At 46.7% G+C, this 24,973-nt stretch overlaps 1 protein-coding gene across 2 annotated transcripts in view; it reads right to left on the bottom strand.

The window, feature by feature from the left end:
- CPS1 (carbamoyl-phosphate synthase 1) overlaps positions 1-24,973 on the bottom strand; it is a 131,743-nt gene that overhangs the window by 79,249 nt on the left and 27,521 nt on the right. For both annotated transcript variants that reach the window (XM_039494419.1, XM_039494420.1), the window contains 9 exons: positions 20,026-20,115; positions 17,738-17,866; positions 15,862-15,968; positions 14,357-14,498; positions 10,957-11,034; positions 8,805-8,903; positions 7,915-8,010; positions 1,901-2,090; positions 50-207 (listed from right to left, as the gene is read on the bottom strand). In XM_039494419.1, coding sequence (XP_039350353.1) covers positions 50-207; positions 1,901-2,090; positions 7,915-8,010; positions 8,805-8,903; positions 10,957-11,034; positions 14,357-14,498; positions 15,862-15,968; positions 17,738-17,866; positions 20,026-20,115 — 1,089 coding nt within the window. The remainder of the gene's footprint in view (positions 1-49; positions 208-1,900; positions 2,091-7,914; positions 8,011-8,804; positions 8,904-10,956; positions 11,035-14,356; positions 14,499-15,861; positions 15,969-17,737; positions 17,867-20,025; positions 20,116-24,973) is intronic.

Consider the following 24,973-nt stretch of genomic DNA (forward strand, 5'->3'; position numbering starts at 1 on the left):
AATAAAGCCAAGTGTGGCAGCTTTGCATCTCCGAGCTCCTCGCATTTACCGATTCCACGGCAAAGCTGGGAGCGATCTTCTCATTAATCTCAGTCAGCTTGTCAGAAAACAGTTGCCTGTCCTCAGTGGCCATGATGGCTTCGACGGACGTCCCCAGGACCTTCACTCCATACTCCTTCAAAACGCCTCGTCTGAACAGCTCCACTCCTGTGGAAAGAATAGAGTTAGAATCGGAGCACCCATGCCGTACAGAGAGGAAAGCGAATGGGGAATCTGGCTTTGCAGCTAGCTAGCTGGGTCCATACATGGTCCCCACTGACGTAGTTTCTCAATTCGAACTGTCAAAATTCAGTACCAAAACCAATACATTCAGGAAAGCACTTAAGCATGTGACTCAGTTTAAGCATTTGATTAAGTGTCATCTAGAATAGGGATACTTTCCTGAATTGGGGTCACAGGTACCTGAAGGAGATTCTGAACAGAGGAGCAAGCAGGCCAGTGGCATAGTCAAACAGATAAGTCTTGATTCTCTGCTGCCTTGTGTAAACATGTATGGCTGCACATGAAGGATGTAAGAAAGCACTGTCATTTTGATTTGGAAACATTTCACACCCACTTTGCCCAGGTGTAGATGACTACACACGGTGTAGGGCAATGGAAAACAAGCCCCATGTCGTTCCGAAGATTCTAGAAGGGAATCTAGCCCTTGAAATCGAAAGATCACTAAAGTGAGAGACAGACAAGTCCTGTTAGACAATCTTAACCACATCCCTGTCGATGAAGGGATGTTCCATGGAGTGCAGTCTCAAGTGCGAAACCCTGTGTAATTCTAAATGATCCAAAGAATGGTAATCCTAAAGAGCCATTAGGTAGTGATAAAGCTTAAATGTGTAAAGACAGTGTGGGTTTCTCTTTCCACATCTACTGTAACAGGATGGAATGATGGGAAATCCTAAATTACCACCCTTTTTGGAAAGTCTGTGATAAAATAAACATGAAACATTGACATTTAATTTGACAAGTTTCAGGTCAGAGCTAAATGTTTCCATTTTAAACGTTGTTTTCTATTAAAAGTGGCATAATGTTAACTAAGGAAATTCCTAAATACAACAGCATACAGATTCAAATACCTGCAAACCTTGGGGACAGCCACAATCTGCAGCCAGATCCAGTCTGGATTTTGCAAATGCAATTTCCTTTTATACTACTTAGGACCTAAACCTTGAATTTGGACACACACATACTTTGAAGCATTAGAATGGAATGTGGTGGATTCCCTCTCACTTTAAATCAAGACTGGATATCTTTCTAAAAGATAAGCTATACTTCCATCAGAAGATGATGGGCTTGGTGCAGAGATTATGGGGTAAAGTGCTTTGGCCTGTGTTATACAGGAGGTTAGACTAGATGATCACAGTAATCCCTGTAGGCTTTATAAATCTATGAAAGCTGCATCTAGATCTGAATTTTGTGGTTTGGAGCTATCTCTCATCCTAAATGGAGCAGTGCCAGTTGGTGCTGCCATGCTAAGCTAAACAAAGCACCACTATCCCTCTAGCTTCCCTTTTCAATCTTCATCTTAATGTTTAGGTACAGAACACGCCCCAAATCTGTTGTCCAAACCAAGATTTATAAGCTGCACTTGCAAAACACTATTGGTATGAAACATCTGTATAACTGATAACTATAAAAGATAGCCACTACAAGTCATAATCAATAGGTACAATTAAATTAATACTTATATCAGTCCAATAGGCTAGTATCTCTGCTTATATACATTTGTAAGTGAATGAAATGTTCTGGCTGAGATTCCTATAGTTTTGATCAGGCAGAGCCAGGTATAAAGGTGACGGATGTGGGGCTCAAGAGATTAATTCAGCTACAATTCCACAGTACTTACCGCAGTTGAGAGCTGTCTGGCCACCCATGCCCAGAATTAACCCATCTGGCCTTTCTGCTTTGATGACCTCTGTGACAAACTGTGGGGTGATGGGGAGGAAGTAGACCGTGTCAGCCTGCTTTAAGCCAACCTCATTGGTCTGGACTGAGGCAATATTGGGGTTCATCAGGACAGTCTTCACATTTTCTTCCTGAGAAATGAAAATCAACATTAAAGTTTTAAAATGTACTAGATACTAGAAACACAACTATGAATGAAGATCTTAACAAGTGACTAGGTACCATGCCAGTAACTGAAAATAGTGTCTTCTCTGGCTGAACAGCCCAACACCAGGTGGCTGATCACGGTACCTCAATATTTTTCAGTTCTTTGTACCTCCCCAGGACACTACAAGAAGGAACTTCCTGTGCGTGTTTCCACACGTTCTTCCAAAGAGAGCAACAGTGCAATAAATTTCTGTTCTCATTTGCACCACTGCAAATCTTTACAGTTGCTGGAATTACCACATTGGCCCAGTGCCTCTTTCTGCACAGCTAGAAACACTTGAAGAAAGTTCTTTATTATTATTTGTTTTACAGCAGTGCCTGGAGGCCCGAACCAAACCCGGGGCTCCGTTTTCCCTTGAAATATGCATCTAGCAAGAGAATCCTGCCCCAGCGAGCATCCAATCTAAACAGACCACACAAAGAGGGGTAGAAAAGAAGCATTTTCATCCCCACATTACAGATGGGCAACTGAGGCACTGAAAAGTTTAAGGGTAAAATCCTGGCCTCATTGACAAGGAGAGTTTTCCCACTGACATCAACAGGGTCAGGCACCCGGGATGTTTGGGAGGCAGAGGTGGGAACTGAAACCAGATTTCCTGAGTTCCCGTCCAGTCCCTTTAGAACAAGATCACCCTTCTTCTTCCTCTGGAAACATTATAAGTAGGTAACAGAGAAGCCAACAGAGTTATACCAGTATCAATGAGCGTAGAATTCAGCCCAGTGTGTCTATAATACCTGTAGGCCAGAGGCGGGCTCAGAATATATCATGGCTGCAGAGAGAAGGTGGTATTGGGAAGCAGAGGGATCGTGGCCCTGAATTTTGATGGTCTGTAGTGCTAACACTGACTGACCTCTTATAAAAAATGACACCCACTATAGCAGGGGTGGCCAGCCTGAGCCAGAGAAGGAGCCAGAATTTACCAATGTACATTGCCAAAGAGCCACAGTAATATGGCAGCAGCCCCCAAACAGTTCCCTGCCCCCTGCTCCCAGCGCCTCCCACCCACCAGCAGCCCCACTGAGCAGCGCCTCCCCCTCCCTCCCTGCACCTCCAGATCAGCTGTTCCCTGGCATGCAGGAGGCTCTGGGGGGGAAGAGGGAGGAACAAGGGCACAGCAAGCTCAGGGGAGAGGGCAGGAAGGGGTGGAGTGGGGGCAGGGCCTATGGCAGAGCCAGGGGTTGAGCAGTGAGCACCCCCTGGCACATTGGAAAGTTGGCACATGTAGCTCCAGCCCCGGAGTCGGTGCCTATACAAGGAGCCACATATTAACTTCTGAAGAGCCGCATGTGTCTCCAGAGCCACAGGTTGGCCTCCCGTGCAATACAGCATACTAAAGGAAGGAGTCTGAATGCTCAGTTCTACAGGATTAGAGGGGAGGCGAATAAGGAAGAAGAGTGTCACCTTTACAGGACAAACTGGACACCATAGTATAGAAAGCTACTGATCATAAAGAAAGAAAATGGTCAAGGGCTTGGCATGTCAGGGTCAGCAACTCCTCAATGCAAGAAAAAATTGCAATGGAATCAGGGCCGGTTCAGGAAACGCTGCCAGGGCTGTAGCTGTAGGCGTTCCCAGCAGTGCTGGTCCGATGTGTACTGTGCCTGGACCAGTGTCTTGGGAAGGTGAGTATGAGCAGTTTCCTCCTCCCTGAGAACTCTAGGAGGAGAATAACTCCAGCCCCTGGAGAATCAAGATGTCTTCCCTTATTATACTGTCCTGGTAGGAGAAACCCCTGCTGGCTCCCCTCCACTTCTGTTTAAAAGAAAACTCCACCCAATACTCTCCTAACTCTCTTCACCAGTTCCAGGCATGTTACTTAATCCCTTCTCCTTGTGAGGCTCACCTCATCACATCCATTGCTTGCAGCCCAGAGGAGTTTGGGGCACATGGAGCGAGGAGGAGGCCACACTCTGAACCCTGGGACTTGCACATAGTAGCCTTATTCCAATGACTTTTGTGTTGTGGGGGGCTCCAAGAGGTGTTTGAACTGCCTCATATATTATGACACCAGTGAGGACCAAGCCTATTTACCAGGTCCCTTCCTGACATGCACTGGGAAGAACGTAATGTAGGGGTCCTTTCCTACTTGGGAGGGCCGAATACCTCTTAATTCAGCAATTTGAGAGGATGATTTGTAATAATACTAAATGCAACACTGGGACAGTTCAACCAAGCGGTCCTCTGATTAGCTTACTGGGACAATCAATCTTTAGGGTCTCTGAGCTGAAAAAAACATGCTCTGATCCTCTGCCAGGAGCTAACTATCCAGTGACATTATGAAAGAAGAAAGAAAAACCCGCACTTCCTCTCAGACAGTGAGTAAAGATGCATCTGGGACACATTTTCCAGGAAAAAACAAATGCTGTAAAATACAACTAGAGTGGAATAATATGTCACTGCACACTTACCATTCTGAAGCTTGTCAGAAAAGAAAACGGACATGGTTTCTGTGTCATTTCTCAAAATTGGCTTCTGACTGACTCAGCTGTATACTGAGAAACCAAGCTCAGGAAATTATAATTTGAAAATAATGAGTTTAATTACTTTAGCCCTTTTCTCTGTTCACAAATGATCTGTGAACAGGTTGGCACTGCTATGTATATGTTTTTTTATTCAAAATTACTTGTGTGAACAAATTTATGGCTTGGTTTAACACTGGGTCACACAGAATATTCACTATTTGTGCTTCATGATTGGTCAACTAAGTCACATGCTGTTGTTTTTCTTTTCTCTATGTGGATAACTGAAATTTTATCTTCTAGGGCTGGCTAAAAAGTTTCCACTGAACTTTTGCTTGATGGAAAATTGGGGGTTTGTTTAAAGATCATTTTTCAGAAAGCGTCAGCTGTCCTTGAAACTTTTGGGAGTTTTTTGTTGGAAAACCAAAAAGCAAAAGGAAAATGTGTGTTTTTTCACCAAACTGCAAAAATTATTCAATTCTGCAGTTTGGATTTTTTTCCATCAAAAAAAAAATCAAAAAAATTTCCATCAAAGAGTCAAAATTTCTCTGGAAACTCACTCCCCCCCCCCTCGCCCATTCCCCTGATGTTGAAATTTTCCAAGGGAACCCTTCCCCCCCATTTTCCAACCAGCTGTAATATCTATCTATTTCAGATCCCTCCTTTATACTCATCTGTGCCAGGGTATCTGCAAACCCAGCTGGCAATGACAAGGCTGCTCACTAATGCTCATGACTAATGCCTATTGTGCTAAAATATGCTTTTTTTAAATCGTATTGCAGCCTCTCTCCCGATGGTTTGTTTTTCCCCACCTATCATTTTCTGTTGTGACAAACCTGTAAGCTCTTTTTAATAAGTGTTAGAACTGTACTTTGCACAATGGGCCCTGAAATCGGATTGCAGATCTTGGGTGTTACGGTGATACAAATAATAAATGAGTCTTCACCACAAGAAGACAGGAAAGCTCCCTTTTTCTGAGTGCATTATACCTGCACGCATTTAGAATTGTTTCAGTGAATCTACCACACGAATAGCAAAAAGGGATTTTTTTTAAACAGCCATTTCCAGTACATACGCATTCTCAAACATTTATAGGTGCTACTATTCCTGGCACACTTGCTTTCCATGCACATCCTTGCAAAGAAAACCTCACTCACCTGAATGTTTGTGAATAATGCCTCAATTCAGCAGCCCTTTCAGCTTAAAGTTAGACACGTGCTTAAGTGAATAGATGGATTTAAGTGCATGATTAAGTGCTTTACTGAACCGGGGCTTAAATGACTAGAAAGGATTGCAAACAACAGCAATATGATTCAGTGTGTTTGGTAAGGCCAATGGTTACTGATTATTTCTCTCTCTCTCTCTCTCTCTCTGTATATATATATATATAAATTAAAAGTTTGGCAAAGAAAAATCTTTAGCCTCACATTTTATGCTCTTGTTACCTGTCCCCATTTTTCTCCCACCTACGTGATCTAGCTGTCCCCTTGCAAGACGCTGACCAACTGCCTCATCTTCTGCATACTACTGTAAATCACACTGCCAGAGGCAAGGCCAGGGAGAGCAAGTAGCGCCTCTAGCCTGGCTGATTAGCACCAAGATCAGGCCAGCTGGCCGGTGGTATGGGGAAGAGAGAAAGGGTATTTTGGAAGGGCAGGCTGGCAAGATTTATTGCAAAAAAATAATTTTTGTTTCTGTTAGAACCGTGAGAGAGGAGGACAGAGAAGAAGAAATAGGAGATGCCCTCCCTGAGAATTCAGACTGCTATCCACATGACTCTAGGCCTCTCCTCTCCTGATTTGATATGCGTTGCTTGAATATGTAGCCACCGTAGAGTTAGAGCCAGAAGTGGCAATACACAGTGCAAACAAAGCACAGGAAATACGTGTTTCACCACATTTGGAATTCGGTTCTCAGCTACACCAAGTTTAAACCCGATGCAGAGAATGTGTGTGTCTGTGTGTCTGTGTGAGTGAGAGAATGTTGGGGGGAAGGTAGCTCTAAGCCACCTTTCCTTTCCCCTGATCTTCGGCCAGCTATCTTACCTTAGAGCAGCCTCACAGCTGCTCTAAGTTACCCAGTCTGCAGCCAGCTGTGGCTGTAGCTGAGTGCCATGAGCTTTCCCTTTGTACACCCCATGTGGAGCAGGTAATGGGGACACAGGGCTGCAGAGCTGACTTTGTGCTACCCAGTGATGACCCTCCCTCAAGAGCAATCCTCAGCTGCCCCTTTTGGGTCACTTTTCAACAGCTTTGCTATGAACAGTGTAAAGCTGCCAGAGTTGGGGCTCAGCTTTTATGCTGTAAACTGAAACACACATAAGTATGTTCCCTCTAGCTGTGCATATGAAACACCCAACAAACATGTACCAGTCAGGATTCTGGTGATGCAAATCCCTAATTCACAAGCATTCATAGGGTGTTTTACTTGTGCAATTTAGCACATGGAGAAGTGCAGAGACACGTTTTCTGACTCTTGAAAACGTGGTGCGATATGAGTTAGGAAGGAGACACCAACAGGTAGTACCAACATGCCTGCTCATTAAGCTTATTGGGCGACATTTATCTCTGGAGTAACCTTTGACAGTGGAGTTGCCCCATGGATGAATACGGAACATCTGGCTTTTAAAAAACTATTTTATCTCATTTATAATAAATAATAATAGCCTGTTGAGGAGAGCTGACTGCATGGCGCACAAAGAAAATTCACAGGTATTTTCACCAGCAAACATAGCTTGTGCATGCCACTATTAATAGTGCCATCATACCATTCATTTCGTATCAGCATTTTGGTGACTGGCACTTTCTGTGTGAAAACATTCACAGAATCACAAACGTTTCACTAATTTTAGTGCAGATATTTATTCATCTGACAGTTCATTTCAGAAGTGAGTGCATTCATTACCATTCATTACTCTCCTGCTGATGAAGTTTCAGTCATCCAATCAGGGAACAGAAGCAACACCATGTGACAGAGTTCAGTGGTCAAAGGGACATAGTCAAAGAGAACAGATCTCAACAATACAAAGGCTGAAATTCAAAGTCAAGCTATTTGCATAAGCTGCTTGCTGAACACTTATGAATAAAGTAACTTGGATCAGTTGGTCAATAATTCATAAACAGAAATAAGGGCTAAATTTACCAAATAATTTATTCTCCCCAAATAATTCCACCAGCTCTACTACTCAGTAACTTACATAAATCCACAGCTTTTGACTAAATGATCAGGTTAGCTGCAACAAGGGAAAGCAGATTAACTTCTGGTAATGTACTTGGAGCCTTCTCTTACCTTCATGGCCTTAACAGCCTGTGACCCAGAGTAATCAAATTCCCCCGCCTGACCAATCGACAGACCTCCAGATCCTAGGATGAGAACTTTGGAAACCTAAAAGTCAGCAATATAAAATGATTAGAATGATTTCACAAAGGGTGCAAAAGGATGGGAGTTAAACTGGGGTGAAAGGAGATTGTGCAATGTGGAATAGCCTTGAATCATGAAAAACTAGGTCGCAGAGAGAAGAAAAGCCAGCTTCAGAAAACCTGCAGCTGTCTGTCCAACTTTCCAAAAAAAGTTTTATTGAACCCATCTCATGCGCAGGTGGGTAAAGAAATGGAAGCGACTGATGTTTTACCCAAAATATACAGTAAACGTACTGATTGTTTAATTTATTTATAGACAGCCAGGCTTCATTTTGGCTTCCCACATCTCTGTGTTGTATTTTTTATTCAAAGACCAACTGCATTCTGAAGGCACAATTCACTGTGCAACTCGGCTCATGCTATGAATTCCAAACTTATTTTCTAGCAACACAGCTTCAGCTTTATGCTGTCAACCAAATCTCATAGCTGGATAGGACTGCATGAGGTGGCATGAAATATAGAGATCACCATAACAAGCATAGATTCTGCTCTGGAGAACATACAAAAACATATACACAAACCTCCATGTCTCAAAACTTCCTCGAAGGAGCAGAAAGTTAATAAAATAATGAGGGAGAGAGCAAAATCCAGTGGTTATAATGAGAATAAATGAAATCCTAATGTAGCTTTTGTAAGGGAGTCCTGTACTTCAGTTTCACAGGTAATTTTTCATGCTCTGCATTCTCTCCATCTGATTCAATACAAGTTACTGCTGGTGTATGATTGATAGCTAAAAATAAAGAACATTAATATACTGACCTCAAGTCTAGAAGCTACAGTTGTGGCCTTGGGCAGCACTGAGGCAACAGTTGTACCTTTTCCCTTCTTGATCAGCGAAACAAATGAATCGAATAGGAACTGGTAAAGGCAAACACATGTATTTTAGCACCCAACCAGGGCTAAATAAATACGAATGAAACACAGAAAAACCAGGCCTGCCATGGGTCAGTCCACTGCTGATGTAAGTCAGCTTAGCTCCATTGACTTCAGATGACTTTGACTTACACCAACCAAGAATCTGGCCCCATATTTCTAATTTCCATAATGATCTTTGGCGTAATGCCGTAGTCAAGGAAGCAAGATGGTATCAGGAAAGAGACTAGGGAGAGAAAGCCTATAGAACCCTGTAGCAGGGTGGACCCTGCTCCTGCCCGGAGGGGCTTAAAATGCTGCCTGACAGGGCTTGAGGGGGTGGCTCTGGAAGCTGGGCTGATTGAAGAAGTGGCTGCAGCTCGGGCCACGCCCCAAACTGAAGCCCTGGGGCTTATAAGAGGCAGGGAAGTCAGAGCACAGAGAGTCTCTCTCTGGCCATAGAGAGAGATGGGCCTGGCTGCTTAGGGCTTGAGGCTAGATACCTGAGTGAAGCAGGGCTGGGGGACAGGCTGAGGAGCTAGGGAAGCTCCAGCCTGGAAAGCCCCAGGCTGTGGCCTAGCAAAGGGCCAAAGGTACTGGGAGTTGCAGAGGGCAGCCCAGGGGTAGGACAAAGCAGCAGGTCCAAACCCCTATGGCCTGTGATGAGTGGGCTGATACTGCAGTCTGCCCCAGGGTGTGGGGCTAGACCATGACTGTCAGTGGCCACTACTGAGGCAAAGTGGGGATAGTAGGGTGGGGGTTCCCCTGGGAGGGGGAGACCCAATTATAGAAAGGGGCACCGGGTCCAGGGAGGGACGCGGGGGCCTGCGAATAGGGGGATCACCAGCCTGCCGAGGGCGCCCCAGGGCTGGACTGCGGGAAATTCCGAGACCAACCAGCAGGAGGCGCGGCAGGGGTGAGTCGGCCCGTTTACAAACCCATTCATTCATTCACATCCATACTTTATTTGTACATGGGTGATAGCACATGCAAGGGAAGAATGAATGTTAAAAGTTAGAAATCTGAATATTGTACTCTTAACCGGATCAGTGGAGCTAAGCAGATTTACACCAGCTGTGGATCTGATATGGCACAGTGCAGCTTCAGGAGTGCACTAAATCTATCAGCATATGCAGTATACTACAGTATCCATGGACTGGACCAGCACAAGGGGTTACAAGGACAATTCTGGGGTGGTTTACAGTTCTTTTCAATTCACGGATCACTCAGACAGGTAAGAAACTTTTTACCTAGAGGTTCACTTATAGATTTAATCAACAATATCAAATTACAATTAAAATCAAATCACTTTCAACTACTTCTGCTTCCTTTCCCAAGAAATACTCAATAATAGATTTATGTTCAGACATGCCCTCTCCTTGCAACACCGCCTGCTACTGCTGCTTTGGCATTCACTGAGACTACACAACCAGTTGCTATCGGAATTTGCATGAAGTCACAGATGAGGGATTAAAATTTCATTTCAGTGAGGCGAACAAGAGAGAGTGAGTGTGAATCCATTTATATAACTCTACAGTTACAAAATATGAAAGTGGAACTAAAATGTATTAGAAAGTTAATGAGGTTTGTTTAAAAAAAAGCATCTGGGTTTTTTTTTTTTTAATAAAATAGAAAATTTTCTTTTACAACCATCTCAGATAAAAGGAGTATGGGTCCCATCCTGCAAAGATTTCAGCCCATGAGTAACTTTCTGCACGTGAGTAATCCCATCAGTGTGAACGAAGTCACTCAAGGACCCAAAGAACATGGGATTGATTTCTACTACTTGTGTAAACAGAGTCACTCGAGAGCCTGACCCAAAGCCTATTGAAGGCAATGGAAGACTTTCAACAGATTTCAATTAGCTTTGAATCAGACCAAATGCAGGCAAGTCTATGTGGGACTGGGATCTTGGTTAGGGTCCTGACATTTCTGAAAACAGGCCCTAGGAATGTCACTGCATCAAGATTTTCAGGGCTCCTCCATTAGCTGCTCTATACTCTACATGCATTCCTTCAGCCACCCCCAAAGCAAACCTGAATCAATCCCTGTACAGTACCTCTGTGTCTGTTGGCCCCGGACTGGCCTCCGGGTTAAACTGTGCTGCGAAAATTGGTTTGGTCTCGTGCATAATTCCCTGCGGGATAAAAGAGATTGCCTTAGACAACATCCTGGTAATGAGGGGGATAGAGGAAGGCTACTGCTTGCAATCCTGTAGGCATTGAAGAGCAAGGGACCGGTATGCATTTGGGGGCCTTTGAGTTGAAACTTGTTTCATTCCAGATCTTCACAGAGTGTTTTCTCCATTAAAGCATTGAGTCATTCACCTTTTACCGGCAATACGCTACCCATGTAACCTACTGGATTGTGCACTGCTGAATAGCGAATGCTTTGAACAGCACTATTGATTGCCAAGCACTTACCAGAGAAGATATGCTAGTCTCCTTCCAGATGCAGCACTGGAGCAGGTGGTGGAGGGGGGGTATACATCGGAACAGGTTGGGAGGAGGGGACACACAGCAGTAAAAGGTCACCCTGGAGAGAGCTGAAGTAGAATGACTGCTTCTACTGCTCTGATTTCATATCAGGGCTGCTGAAAACACTGGGCCAAATACATTCCTGCTCTAACTCCACCGATGTCGGTAGTTTCATTATTCTAGGGATGGACATGGCACAGTGTCTTTAATTCAACATCATGAGGCAAATTATGGATGCTGCAGCAGCGGGCAAAGGTTGTGTCTCCCCAGGGCCACTGTCAGGAAATGACAAGTGGGAACACTCTGCCAGGCCAAGGAGAGCTGGACAGTTGCCTGAGCTGGGTTTTCGGCAGTTCCAAGCAAGCTGCAGCAGGAGGCACCAGACCTCTCCCATGAATGGCATGACACAGGCTGCAGCTTGGCCCTGGGACAACGAATGAGAGAGGCCTGAAGGAGTCATTGCTGCATAATGAGAAGATGACCAGGTAGGGGGAAGATGAGAAGCCCTGGACTCTAAGAGGATCCACTGCAGGCTCCACCTCCACTCCCCTGAGGAAGGGCCAAAGTAGGTCTCAGCATAGATGCGCTGGGTAGGAGCAGGGATGTGTGATGTGGTTGAGAGCGGAGGGAGACAACGGGAGAGAGCCTGGGATGGTGGCGGGTGGGGTGGAGACGAGAGATGGGCTGTTGGCCGGGGGCCTTCGTACAGCTACCATAAAGTGAAGAATTCACAATTAGTTAATTATTGTGCTAGCTATGCCCTACTTCTGGTCACAGAATACCATGAGCTGGCTACAGTTGCCTTTAATGTATTAGTTATTTTTATTTATTCTACATATATCATTTCCAAATTTTTACTCCATGGCTTGATTATCAATATTTGGTATCTGCATTGGTTTGCTCAGCTGGGACTGGTCAGATCGGTCGCACAGTATCATTTCTCTTCCCTGAATAGAAGAGAACACAACTTACATGTGTGGTTATCAAATTCAGTTTCTGTGAATATTTTCAGAATGTGGGATAACATAGTGTGGCTCTTCGTCCCCCTCTAGTGGCTACACCATATATAGCCGTTTATGAGTCTGCTACTACCTCCAGCATAACAGAGGTAGTAGCAGACTCTACCTGGTCCTTTAGCTCAAGCGACAGAGTCTCATGTGTTTTAGATGCAGAGGTTGTAAGTTCACCCCTCACAGATGACCCAGCCCGGGAAATCATTCTTGCTCATCTGACTCTGAATTTTGCTTTCCACAAACATTTTTGCCAGCCAACTGCTCCAATCTTCATATAAAGTGAACATAAAACAGGGTGTGTGAATGAGACTGTAGCGGGGTGAGCACCCGCTCCAGCCTGGAAGGGGTTGGAAAAGCCCTGCAGAGGGCTGGGGCTGGGCAAGGTAAAACGCTGGCTGATTGGGGGAAGTGGCTGCAGCTGGGGCCACGCCCCAAACTGAGCAACAGGGCCTTATAAGAAGGCCAGGGAAGCCAGAAAGGTAAATCTCTCTCTGCCTGTAGAGGGAGAAGGGCCTGGCTGCAGGGAGCTAGTGACAGGGTGGAGTGGAGCAGGGCTGGGGAAAGGCTGGAGAGCCCCAGCCTGGAAAGCCCCAGGCTGCGGCCTAGCAGAAGGCAACAGGTACTGGGGGTTGCAGAGGGCAGCCCAGGGATAGGCCAAGGCAGCAGGTCCAAACCCAACCTTGCCAGTGATGAGTGGCTGATACTGCAGTCTGCCCCAGGGTGCGGGGGCTAGATGAGGACTGGCAGTAGCCTGATACTGAGATGAGGTGGGGATAGTGGGTGGGGGTTCCCTGGGGAGGGGAGACCCAAAGAGAAAGGGGTTACTGCCAGGGGGCAGCACCCCAGATAAAGGGGCCCGGGTCCTGGGAGGGACATGGGGGCCAAGAGGCAGCGGCTCACCGACCTGCAGAGGGCGCTCTGGAGCTGGAATGAGCTAATTCCTGGAACAGACCAGCAGGAGGCGCCACAGGAGTGAGTCCACACATCTACAGAGACCAAAGCTAACTAATTTCAACATTGAAACAAACAGTGGTGGGGAATTTTTCCCCCCCTATTTGTCCAGCTCTACTCAGAACCGTAGCCAACACCAGCTGGCAAACAAACTTCTGCTAAATGTATCTTCCAGAAAAGTATTTTGAATACACATCAGTACAGTACAGCAGTTTCCAACCTGTCAAGTTTGATGTGGGGTGGAAGCGAAGAGCTAATACAAGGTGTCCACCCACGGGAATTTTTTTTCCAAACAGCTACTCTTGAGCAGCATTTCTATGAGTCTCAAGGACAACCCAGGCTTACAGAAAGCAGCCTTGGTTAGTGGAGAGGGCTGGGACTCAGGAGGCCTGGTTCCTATTTCTGTTTGTCCACAGACTCGCTGTGTGACCCAGGACAAGTCATTTCTCTCTGTGCCGCTGCTTCCCATCCCACCCTTTGTCTATCAAAGCTGTAAGCTCGTATGGGGCAGAGATTGTGTCTGAACAGCACACTGGGGCTCTGGTGAGGGTTCCGCCTCGAGGCGTCACTGTGATAAACAACAATATGGCAATGTGGGTTTAGCAGTCTTGAGAGCGGGTGATTTCCATTAAAGGCACGGAAATCATCCTAGGTGGGGGGAGTGTGGGGGAGGGAGGCATTTCTTACAAGAGCCGCCTAGAGCTGTTTGTTGTCAGCTCCTCTAGAGGTGACAAGGGGTCATTGCGCTGATTCTGCAGCTTGCTTAGCTGACCAAGTGGTCACCCGGCAGTCACAGTAACTGATTCGGCTGACAAAGCAGTGCCACCAAATAAAGGTAATTATCAGATAATGAAACAGAGAGAAAATGTTTCTTAGGGAACAACTGGTCATGATGGATAACCCGCAATGCTGTTCCTGCAGATAAAGCAGGCTTGAGTGAGGCGTGTGAGTGAAATAAATGACTGTCTTCCCCGACTCACCCATTGCCTGAGCAGGTATCTGGAGAGAGTGTGTTTACCTCATTTGTTTGATCATTGACATTCACAAAAAGAGGTTTCCAGCCAGCAGGAAGGGTGTTGCTGTCAAGTGCATAGCCATGGTTCTGGGCTGTAATGAAAGCTTGTCCGTTCGACAGGTTCATAACCGGCTGATTCTGACCTCTGAGAAAAGAGACAGAGAGGTTGGTGATGGAGGGAATCAAGGGCAAGAGGAGAATATCACAGTAATGCAAGGCAGTTAGCAAAAGCAAAGTGCTGACCATTCTAATTACGCACCTGCAGACTGACCAAAGTCACAGATATTTTATCTCCCCCACACAAATTAATTTAGAAGGTCTGGCTGGGGGAGGGTATTATGGCTACTCAATACCAGCCATTCGATTTCTATAGTCAGTATCACAACCACAGTGATAAAGAAATCAAATTCATACCATGATATTCTTTAGCAGGATTGGACCAACTCATACAGTAGTTCTCAAACTTTTGTACTGGTGACCCCTTCCATATACCAAGCCTCTGAGAGTGACCCCCCCCCTTATCAATTAAAAACACTTTCTTATATATTTAATACCATTGTAAATGCTGGATGCAAAGCGGAGTGTGGGGTGGAGGCTGACAGCTCGTGACCCCCCATGTAATAACCTCGTGACCCTCTGAGGGGTCCTGACTCCTAGTTTGAGAACCCCTGAACTAATACAAATGCTTTCTAACCTGCCTTGAAATTAACCATTTATTTAGGGGAACAAGGTCAATTGCTGGAACAAATAAATAAAGTTCCTGCTCTCCAGGTGCTGATGGAGTCATATCAGCGTGCAGGCTAAGAGAGAGACCTGCTGAGAAGTATGGTGGAGATAGTGCATGGAAGACAGTATCTAAAGGAGCATCATTATTTACAACAAGCCAAATGTATCTGTCAATGGTAAAATCTCATCATCCATCTAGGGTCAGATTTGTAATCTGAGCAATACACTGAGGAGAAATATCCCATTGCAGCTGCAATCAACTTCCAGCAGGAGCAGCAATGGAGGATGTACCAATGTTATCTTTGAAGGTGGTCATACCTGCTCCAGCTCTGATCTCTAGGGCACACAATGCCCAGTGTAAAAGTGCCACGGTTGGGCCGCTGTATGTAAATTCATGGTTTCTCCTAGTGAATTATTTAGCAGGGAGGATTAAAGCAGTGTCCTTTGGACCTGAGCTACAAAGATGGAAGGGGATCTGGTGGAGATGTTAATTAGTGGCCATCAGTGGGCATAGTGCACAAATGAACACTGCTGGCTGCTCGCCGTGCTTGACCCAAGGAGAAGGATGTGCATTCTTCATCCATGGTGTTCACTCTACCCCTTAGGTCATGTTGTGACGTGACCTATGGGAAGAGGGAGAGATATGCAGCAGCATGTGCAGGTCCCCAAGTCATCTGGCATCCTGGGCATTGGAGAGGGGGAGGCAAAATGTTGATCTATTGGGCTCTTTGAAGTCCCGAGGGCATGTGTTCAGATTCTGTAAAGCACCAGCATCATCATACCTGTTGGCCATGGGCATCTTGTAGGACGTAGCTCCAGCTGCTATTCCAGTTATCAGATTCCCCATGCTGACTCCAAACAACGGCTCCTTGCGATCGCTCTTCAAGACCTAGGTGGAAATAATTTTCATTAATCCGACTGTGAGATCCATGGGAACAGTGAATCTCCAAATTCAGCAATAACGCAAACTAGTGCATATTCTTTATGCATTTAAATGCAATGTTTTCAATTAGTATTTAATTTGTCTTGACAGCTTCCATACAAAAATGAGCTAGTCCCTTTGCTGCCAGGGTAGTGTTTCTTATACACTGCTAATGGCCAGGAAGAAATTCAGGGTGCCCAGCACACATGCACAGCTAGGGGCCAATCCTCCGTCCACCATCACATCCCTCCTCCGGGTGTTTCGAGGTCACGCCATACAATGGAACTGGTGTGGTTCTGCTGGGCAAGATCTAGGGAGGCCACTCAGTGAGTGTCTTCGTTCGGTGCACAGCACGGCTCACAGAAGTGTCCTGTGGAGTGGGGCAGAGCTGATGGGAGAACAAGTTGAACTCATTGCAATATGTGGGGGTCAGGAAGGAACTTCCCCCTGGTCAAAGTGGTAGTGACCTTGGAGGTTTCTTGCCTTCATTTGCAGCATGTGGTGTGGGCCACTTGCCAAGAGCACGTGGATATTTCTGACTTAATCATTTCCCTGACGTTATGGGAGCCTAGGGCAGTGGCGCACTTTGATTCCTCCTATTCTCTGTCTGTGGCGCAAAACAGTCTACTCTCCTGTAGGCTGTCCTACCATGGTCTAATTCCAGTTGTTGGGTTTAGCGCGGGGGTGTGGGACGCTGTTGGTGGCCTGTGACATACATGAGATCAAACTAGATGATCTGGTGGTCCCTTCTAACCTTACACTCTATAACTCTCTGACTACGGGTGGTGGATGCATGACTCTGCAGATCTGCTGAGATTGCTCCCTGAGAAGCAAGGGCACGTGCCCCCAGAAGCAACCACAGTCTCAGGGCAGGGGAAGCCACAGCCAAGCAGAAGCTCTGCTGCCTCTCTACAGCTTGTGCAGGTGTGATCCCTTCTCTCCTTGGCTCCAAAGGACTCAGGCTGCTTTCCAGGGCTGGGCCATAGGGAATGAGCAGCGGCATCGCACATCACTGGAACTGAGAACCCCCGCCATGTGTAAGTTACATAATTTAGAAGAGACGGGCATATTTCCCAGGACAACCATACTGCTCTGTAACATGCATGTTTGCCTTGCTTGACTTCAACACAGATCTGCACTGACTCATTAGCCTGTGCTGCGAGACACCACCAGTATGACGGTGATATTAACAGTGATTCTTCTTCAGCGCCCATCACTGTGCTAAAGGCTTTACAACCTTATGACTAGGCAGATCCTTGTCCCAGAGCTAACAGTCTAAGGCCTGGTCTACACTAAGGGCGGGGGTCGAACTAGGGTACGCAAGCTGAACTTGAAGTACCCTAGTTCGACTTACTTACCCGTCCAGACGCAGCGGGGTCGAACTCCACGGCTCCAAGGTCGACTCCGCCACCGCCGTTCACGGTGGTGGAGTTCTGGAGTCGACCGGAGCGCGCGGGGAGTTCGAACTATTGCGTCTTGATTAGACGCGATAGTTCAAACTCGAAGAAGTCGAACTCACCGCGTCGACCCGCACGGTGAGTATGGACCTGCCCTAACTAGACACAAGACAGGGATATATACTACTAGCAAAATGACCGAAGTGAACTTGGGCACACGACTCGTTAGCTCCATGATCATTCAGTTTTCAAATACATGATCAGATCAGAAAAGACTGAGTCCGCTTAAAGGAACCATCAGGTCATCACCTGCAAGTTACCCCAGTGCACACGCTGTACCTTCTTAAGATTCTGAATCAGCTCCTGGGCCTGCATTGGATCTCCAGGGCCGCCAGAAAGAAAAAGCCCATCATACTCCATCCCGGTGAAATCATGATTCCATGGGACCAAATGCACCTCCACGCCTCGCTGGCAGAGAAGCAAAAGAGGAAGGAGGAAAATACTTTAAGTCAACTTAGCCTCTTACAGGGTGAGTTCATTCTAACTGCTCCCTTACATCCCAGCAGACATATTCTACCAAAACCAGCCCTGAATGCCAATATGTAGACTCTCCTTGGTAAATCTCTATTTTAGGGATGTATTTAACAATGTAACAAGCCTGTGACCACCTAGGACTTCATAGTTGTCACTGAGCTGTTCACCACGACATTAAAGTCTTCACAGTGACAGCACAAATAGCCCGTGAAACCTATTAACCTAAAAGCACAGGGTCCTAGCTCTTTACTGAAAGGAGGCAGGTTAGACCCTGATTCAGTAGAGATAGGCTTGGCAAAATTCAGTTTTGTAATCATTTTGATGGATAGTATAGATGTTTCTTTTTAAGCATTTTTTTTATTTTTATCAATTTGAAGTTTCACATTTGTAGGAATTATGTGAGGTTCAGGAAATGGAGAGGTAGCTGTTGAAATTCAAAAGGATAATGTTTTGTAACCATTAAAACACAAATAGTCAACATCACATGTCAACACAGACAAAATAAATATCCTTAAAACCAAACCCTAATAAGTTCTCAAGCTGCATTTCTCTTTCTTTGCCTAGCTGGAAATGTCGATTGTTATCTCCGGAAATCTTTTTTGTCAGTTTGCGTACGTATGGTGAAATAGACATTTACTGATAAAAAGCTAATCCTTGCAAGCCTAAGTAAGTAACTTGGGCACAGATGCTCAAAGGTATTTAGGTGCCTAACTCCCACTGAAGTCTTGTTAAGGATCTGGTCCTTAGGCACAGGCTTCACTTTACGTCTGTGAATAGTCCCATTGACTTTTCTTGGTTCCCAGGTGACGGACTGACACTGGAGCTTCAAGTGAAGCACATGTTTAGTGTTTTGCTGAATTGCGATTAGAGTTACTTGCCCAAGGCTACCCAGCGTGCAAGTGGCAATACCAGGAATAAAACCCAGGAGTCTTGTTGTTAGGGTGACCAGACAGCAAGTGTGAAAAATCGGGACAGGGGGTGAGGGGTAACAGTAGCCTATATAAGAAAAAGACCCAAAAATCCAGACTGTCCCTATAAAATCGGAACATCTGGTCACCCTACTTGTCCTACAGTTTTCTGCTTTAACTGCTCAGCCACATTCCTTCCGTTAATAGTAGTTCAAGGGACTTCTCTTCAACCACACATCGGTTGTGCATGTCATCCAGAGAAAACAATGCAGGGATCTGTTACAATTCGATCTTGGATTTGTGCTGCTTAGGCAACTGCAGATGGCTTTTGCTGGGCTGACTTTCCCTAGTGCCACACTGCTAAACCCTTTTCCATTGGAAATGCTCCCTCCTTCTCTCCTTAGCTTCACCGACCTCTTGCTACACCCTCTGTGAAGTTCAAACGGTTTCCTTCGGCCCAATCATTTAAAATGGGGGAAACAGTCATGAGACTATCAAATATTAAGAGCGAACTGTAACCAAAAATGGCTGCATGATGCAACGCAAAGCATGCTTTCTGTTACGGCCTTAATGTTTGCATTAGCAGAGAATAATTTTGGACATCAGGAACCCCAGTTCCTTCAGAGAATGGAAGGTCAACATCTTAGTGCCTTCTGCTGAGAAACAAGACAAAGGGCTAGTATGGCATAAAGGCCGATATCTCAATTATGAGAGAGCCTTCCAGGAAAAAAAGCACTAGTGCCGAGTTTCCTGCTTTAAATCATTTTTTGCAATGCAGAGCTGATTCTTCCTTGGTTGCTATTAGTCAGGTAGCGACATATCCCTTGCAGTCTCCTCAGTGAAACCATCTCAGTCTCCTGCCAATAGATCTTCTCATGGAATTCACACACAGTGGCTGCCTTGTGCCTATTCTTCACCATCAGGTTAGCTTTAGGGACCACCTATACAGTTCAAAGCATGACTCGCCCCATTGGGAATCATCTAACAAGGGTTGCACTTATAATGAAATGAAAACATTCAGGTGGGTGAGATGGATCCCTACCAATTTTTTGAATAGAAGGTTCAGTAAGAATGAGAAGCATGCTCCCTGGAACAGATACAGCTAAACTATCAGCCTGTCTTGTACTAAAGCAATGCTGCAAAAGAAGCTCCCTGGAGGAGAAAAGATACAGAACACTGACTTACCTTTACTAGCAAACGGATAGCGTTGTTCTTTAACCCACAGTCCACAGCTACAACTTTAATTGGATTCCCTTTGCCATACACCTTGACTTCCTATTGACAGGGTTAGAAAAAAGAGAGACCATTACCGTAAGTGACAAACCACTAGCCATAAATGCAGCGAGGGTGTTTTGCACACAGATTGGTAGCAGATTGATTGTTCGCTGCCAGGAAGTGACTGGCACTTACCAGTCAATTTACAAGGAAATCTCAGGAAGTGCCACAGAGGTTAATTTTTTTTACAAAAGGCAAAAACAAGTGTAATGCTTTTTCATATACTGTTCATTACAGTCATAACAATGATCCCTAAGAAACTGGCTGTCTCCATAGTTAATGACTAGCTTTTCTGTGTTTTGCCTCATTAACGGAAAGTAGCAACTGAATTCTCAAGAGCCGTGGCTTAGATGTAGCACCACAGAGAGACAGTGATAGACACCTTGGGCCAGGTCCTCAGCTGGTGTGAACTGGAGTCACTCCACTGACTTTAATAAACCAAGGCCAATTTACACCTGCTCAGGATCTGGCCCATTATGCTTTCAATGTCTCTTTGATTCTCCACTTGCAATAAGGCTGGGATGTACGAGAATGAATCTCTATATGTTACATGTACACAATACAGAATCACCACAATATCAGTACCATTTGCCATACCAGTACAGACCAATAGCCCATCTAGAATGTCATTGAGAGTGACCCATGTTTATACGATGTGGATGGTTTTATGTATTTTCCAATGCCTTCCCTGCAAGACACGTTCCCATCTGCTGTCATTTTGCCCCTTTCTTCACATTATTCTAATGTAGCGTATTGTTTTGATAAGTTAGAGGATTCCATAATGTAGGCAATAGCTTGTCCTTCTCTATGGCGGTTCTGCTCATAAGCATGGTGTGTGACTGATTGCTACGTTTGAAGAAGGAATTCCCCTAATGGAGTGACCATTATAGGATAGTAAGACGGGTAGGGATTAGCCTTCCTCTACAGCACTGAACAAAGATAATCTATTGGGATGTTTCTATTGATTTATATATCATGCCTTCTGGTGGGAACATACCCCACAATCCATTTCCTGAGCCTGCAGAGCATTGGTGTATCTAGGTCCTCCCTATCTTCTTCTAAGTTTCTAATACTATTTGTCACGCCTGTGTTCTGATTTGCAAAGGGGTTATCTGTCTGTCACAATCTTTGGTACATTATCTTATAATAAAAGAGTGGTTTAATTTAACTTAGTAAACTGCAGAACCCTATTTATGCAATGCAATTTTGGTTTTGGTTTTTACAGCTCTTCTACCTATACGGACATTGCTGTATATGCTTGTTCAAACAAGTTAATAACGTAGGTTGAGATTTTTGAAAGTCCCGAAGGTTGTTAGATACCAAACTCATATTGAAAGTCAATGAGCACTGGGTGCCAAACTACCTTAAGCGCTTTTGAAAAATCTCAACCACATTTTTAAATAGGCTTCCAGAGGGCTTTTGGCTCCTTGCAGCTCACATATACAGGGATCTATGCAACATTCATGATGTAAACGCTTCACTGGTGGTCACTTTCTTTGGTCGTTCTAATCCTCATACAATTAATTACAGAGCAAAGCTGCCTTGAGTTATTTGGACTAGAAAAGGGCCTGAACAAAAAGCTCTCATCTGAGCTAAATCTTGCAGAAATTCAGATCCAGATTTGAAATTTGTCATTCAGAACAATCTGTGATACAGGTCGCTAATAAAACCCCAAACCCTTAGTTTTTGAAGTTGGATTCATGGCTTGCAGGTACCATAACCATGCAGCATTAATGATTTTACTCTGTCCAATTGATTAGATTCTTGTGGACATAAATGACTTTACCTTCTCAAATGGTTAAACAGTTCATCTGCTCTGGGCATCTGAATATAACACACTCAAATTAGCAGCATAATAATCTCTACAGAAACTCCCTGCAAAAGGCAGCCAAAGTCTACAAGGCTGGCATATATAAAAACCTTCAGTAAACAGAACCTATCTCACTAGCATAAAAAGAAAAAAAATCACTTCTAATGTGCCACTGATAAGAAAACTTCTGGTCTTACTGCATCCTGATTTACATGAAAATAGCTGTTTGCTAGCAAATAGATTATCATGTCCAGTAATTACCACCATTGAAGAGTTTAGCTAATTGTCAGCTTTATTTGTGAAGTTGCTTTTTAAGCCTATAAAATGAAGTTATAAACATAATGAGACCACAGAAGCTCTGTTAATCTTTTTATATCTCTTTTATGGGATGGTATTTCCAGTATCTTTATAGTAATTCTGCCATTACCAAGAGCGTCAAGAGGAGGAAATAACAGAGAGGGGTTTTATTATAATGTTTAGATCAGCTGATGGCAAATGCACATTCGCATGTACGGAACAGTCAAGTTTCATTCCAAAAATATACAGTGTAGTTGGAGGAAAAGTGTACAGTGCCTGATCTGAGGGACTCAGCGATTTCGTGAGATTCCCCAGGGAATCAAAAAGAAACACGCGTTAACCTGTCATTGTATGCCACAATAAGGGGCTCTTCAGAAACGTAAGAGAGCATTGACCTTTCAGCCTTCCTCATTGCCATCAGGGGCATAGACAGAATTAGCACTCAGCCCCATCCAAATCTGTGCAAATGCAAAAGCCAATACCTGCATGGTTGTAGATCAGGAACTCCTGGCTAAATAACAGGTGGCTCTCGGCCCATCTGCCGAATGCTATGACCAGCAGGGAGCAGAGTAGCCCAGCAGGCTGTGCCGCTGCCTATGTCCAGCACTTGAAATGTCTCCCAGCCCCAGACTACTGTGCCAAGAGCCAGGTCCCGTGCAGGCTCCACCTGGCCCGCCTGACCCAGCTTAACCTGTGCTTCCCATCAGGCGGTGGGGATCACCCCCTCTTCACTGGCCAGTCCAGCCCCCAGGCTCCCTGCACTCAAATCCCCTCTGTGCACCCAGAATACAATCAAGTATTCAAATAGATGCAATAGAATAGACAATAATGTATAATATACAATATGCAATGCAAATGATCTGCTGTGATGTCAAACCTCTTGTCATTGTCTGTCCACCCTAAGCTGGAGCCCACCCAAATTTCTACTCTTAGCTTTGCCACTGACTGCTACCCTTTCAGCCCTCTGCAGATTGACTCAGGCACTGTCTGCACTACAGCTACATCAGAGTCAAGGGACCCATTCCAAAAACATTGCCCCTTGACTGGGTTATAACCAGTGGTGAGCTGGAGCTGGTTCGCACCGGTTCACAAGAACCGGTTGTTAAATTTTGAAGCTGTTTTAGAACCAGTTGTTAACCCACTTCCCTGTGAGGAGGGGGCACTGCAGCTTTGATGGGCTCCGGCCAGGAAGTGTGTCATTCTTCCCAGGGCCACCCGGGGGGGGCAAGTGGGGCAATTAGCCTCAGGCCCCGCAGGGGCCCTGCAAGCCGCTCTGGGTTTTCGGCGGCACTTCGGCCACGGGCTCTTCACTCGCCCTGGGTCTTCGGCATCGGGTGCTTCAGTGCAGGAGAAGACTCGGAGCGAGTGAAGGACCCACCGCTGAAGTGCTGCCGAAGTCTCGGAGCACCGCCCGGTGAGTACAAGTGCCACAAGCGGCAGAAAAAAAAAACGTGATCAGCGGCACTTAGGCTGCTCTACCGCCACCGCTTCATTCTTCGGCTGCATTAAGCGGTGGGTCCTTCCCTCCAAGAGGGACCCGCCGCTGAAGTGCCACCGAAGACCCGGCCCTGCCCCAGGCCCCCTGAATCCTCTGGGCAGCCCTGATTAATCCTCCGGCTGCCGGGGGCGCTACGGAAGCCATGTGGGCCGCCACCTGGACCTGTTGCTGCTGCTGACCCCTGGCCCTGGGGCTCCCGCTGCTGCATGGTGGGTCCCCAGCTGCTCTGCAGGGCCTGGGCTGCGTCCTGCTGCTTGGGCTGCTCCAAGCTGCTCTCCCAGTGAGTACCCTGCATCCCCTGCCCTGCCGCAGCCAGCCCCTGCCTCCAGCCAGCCCTGCACCCCCTGCCTGCAGCCAGCCAACACCTGCCGCACCCCCCTGCAGCCCTGCTCTGCCTCCAGCCAGCCCCTGCCTCCAGCCAGCCCTGCACCCCCTGCCCACAGCCAGCCAACCCCTGCCGCACCCCCCTGCGGCCCTGCCCTGCCTCCAGCCAGCCCCTGCCTCCAGCCAGCCCTGCACCCCCTGCCCACAGCCAGCCAACCCCTGCCGCACCCCCCTGTGGCCCTGCCCTGCCTCCAGCCAGCCCCTGCCTCCAGCCAGCCCTGCACCCCTGCCCACAGCCAGCCCCCTGCCCTGCCTCCAGCCAGCCCCTGCCTCCAGCCAGCCCTGCACCCCCTGCCCACAGCCAGCCAACCCCTGCCGCACCCTGCTGCGGCCCTGCCTCCAGCCAGCCCTGCACCCCTGCCCACAGCCAGCCTGCCTCCAGCCAGCCCTGCACCCCTGCCCACAGCCAGCCAACCAGCCAGCTCATGGCTCCAGCCAGCCCTGCACCCCCTTCCCGCAGCCAGCCCCTGTCTCCAGCCCCTGCCCTGCCTGCAGCCAGCCCCTGCTGCACCCCCTGCCCTGTCTCCAGCCAGCCCCGCACTCCTCTGTCTCCAGCCAACCCCTGCCACACACCCCTGCAGCCCTGCCCTACTTCCAGCCAGCCCCACACCCCTGTCTCCAGCCAGCCCCACACCCCCAGTCTCCAGCCAGCCCCGCACCCCCTTGCCTCCAGGCACCCTGGCAACCCCTGCCTCCAGCCAGCTCCGCACCCCCTGCCCTGCCCGCAGGCAGCCCGGCACACCCGCCTCCAGCTAGCCCTGCCCCATGCCCCTGTCTGCAGCCGGCCCCACGTCCACTGGTGCCCTGCAGTTCCCAGGACAGTAACCCTGCAAACCTGTTTCATGATGGGGGCAGGGAGCAGCTGGGAC

Source organism: Mauremys reevesii, linkage group 11 (genome assembly GCF_016161935.1).
Source record: "Mauremys reevesii isolate NIE-2019 linkage group 11, ASM1616193v1, whole genome shotgun sequence".
NCBI lineage: Eukaryota > Metazoa > Chordata > Testudines > Geoemydidae > Mauremys > Mauremys reevesii.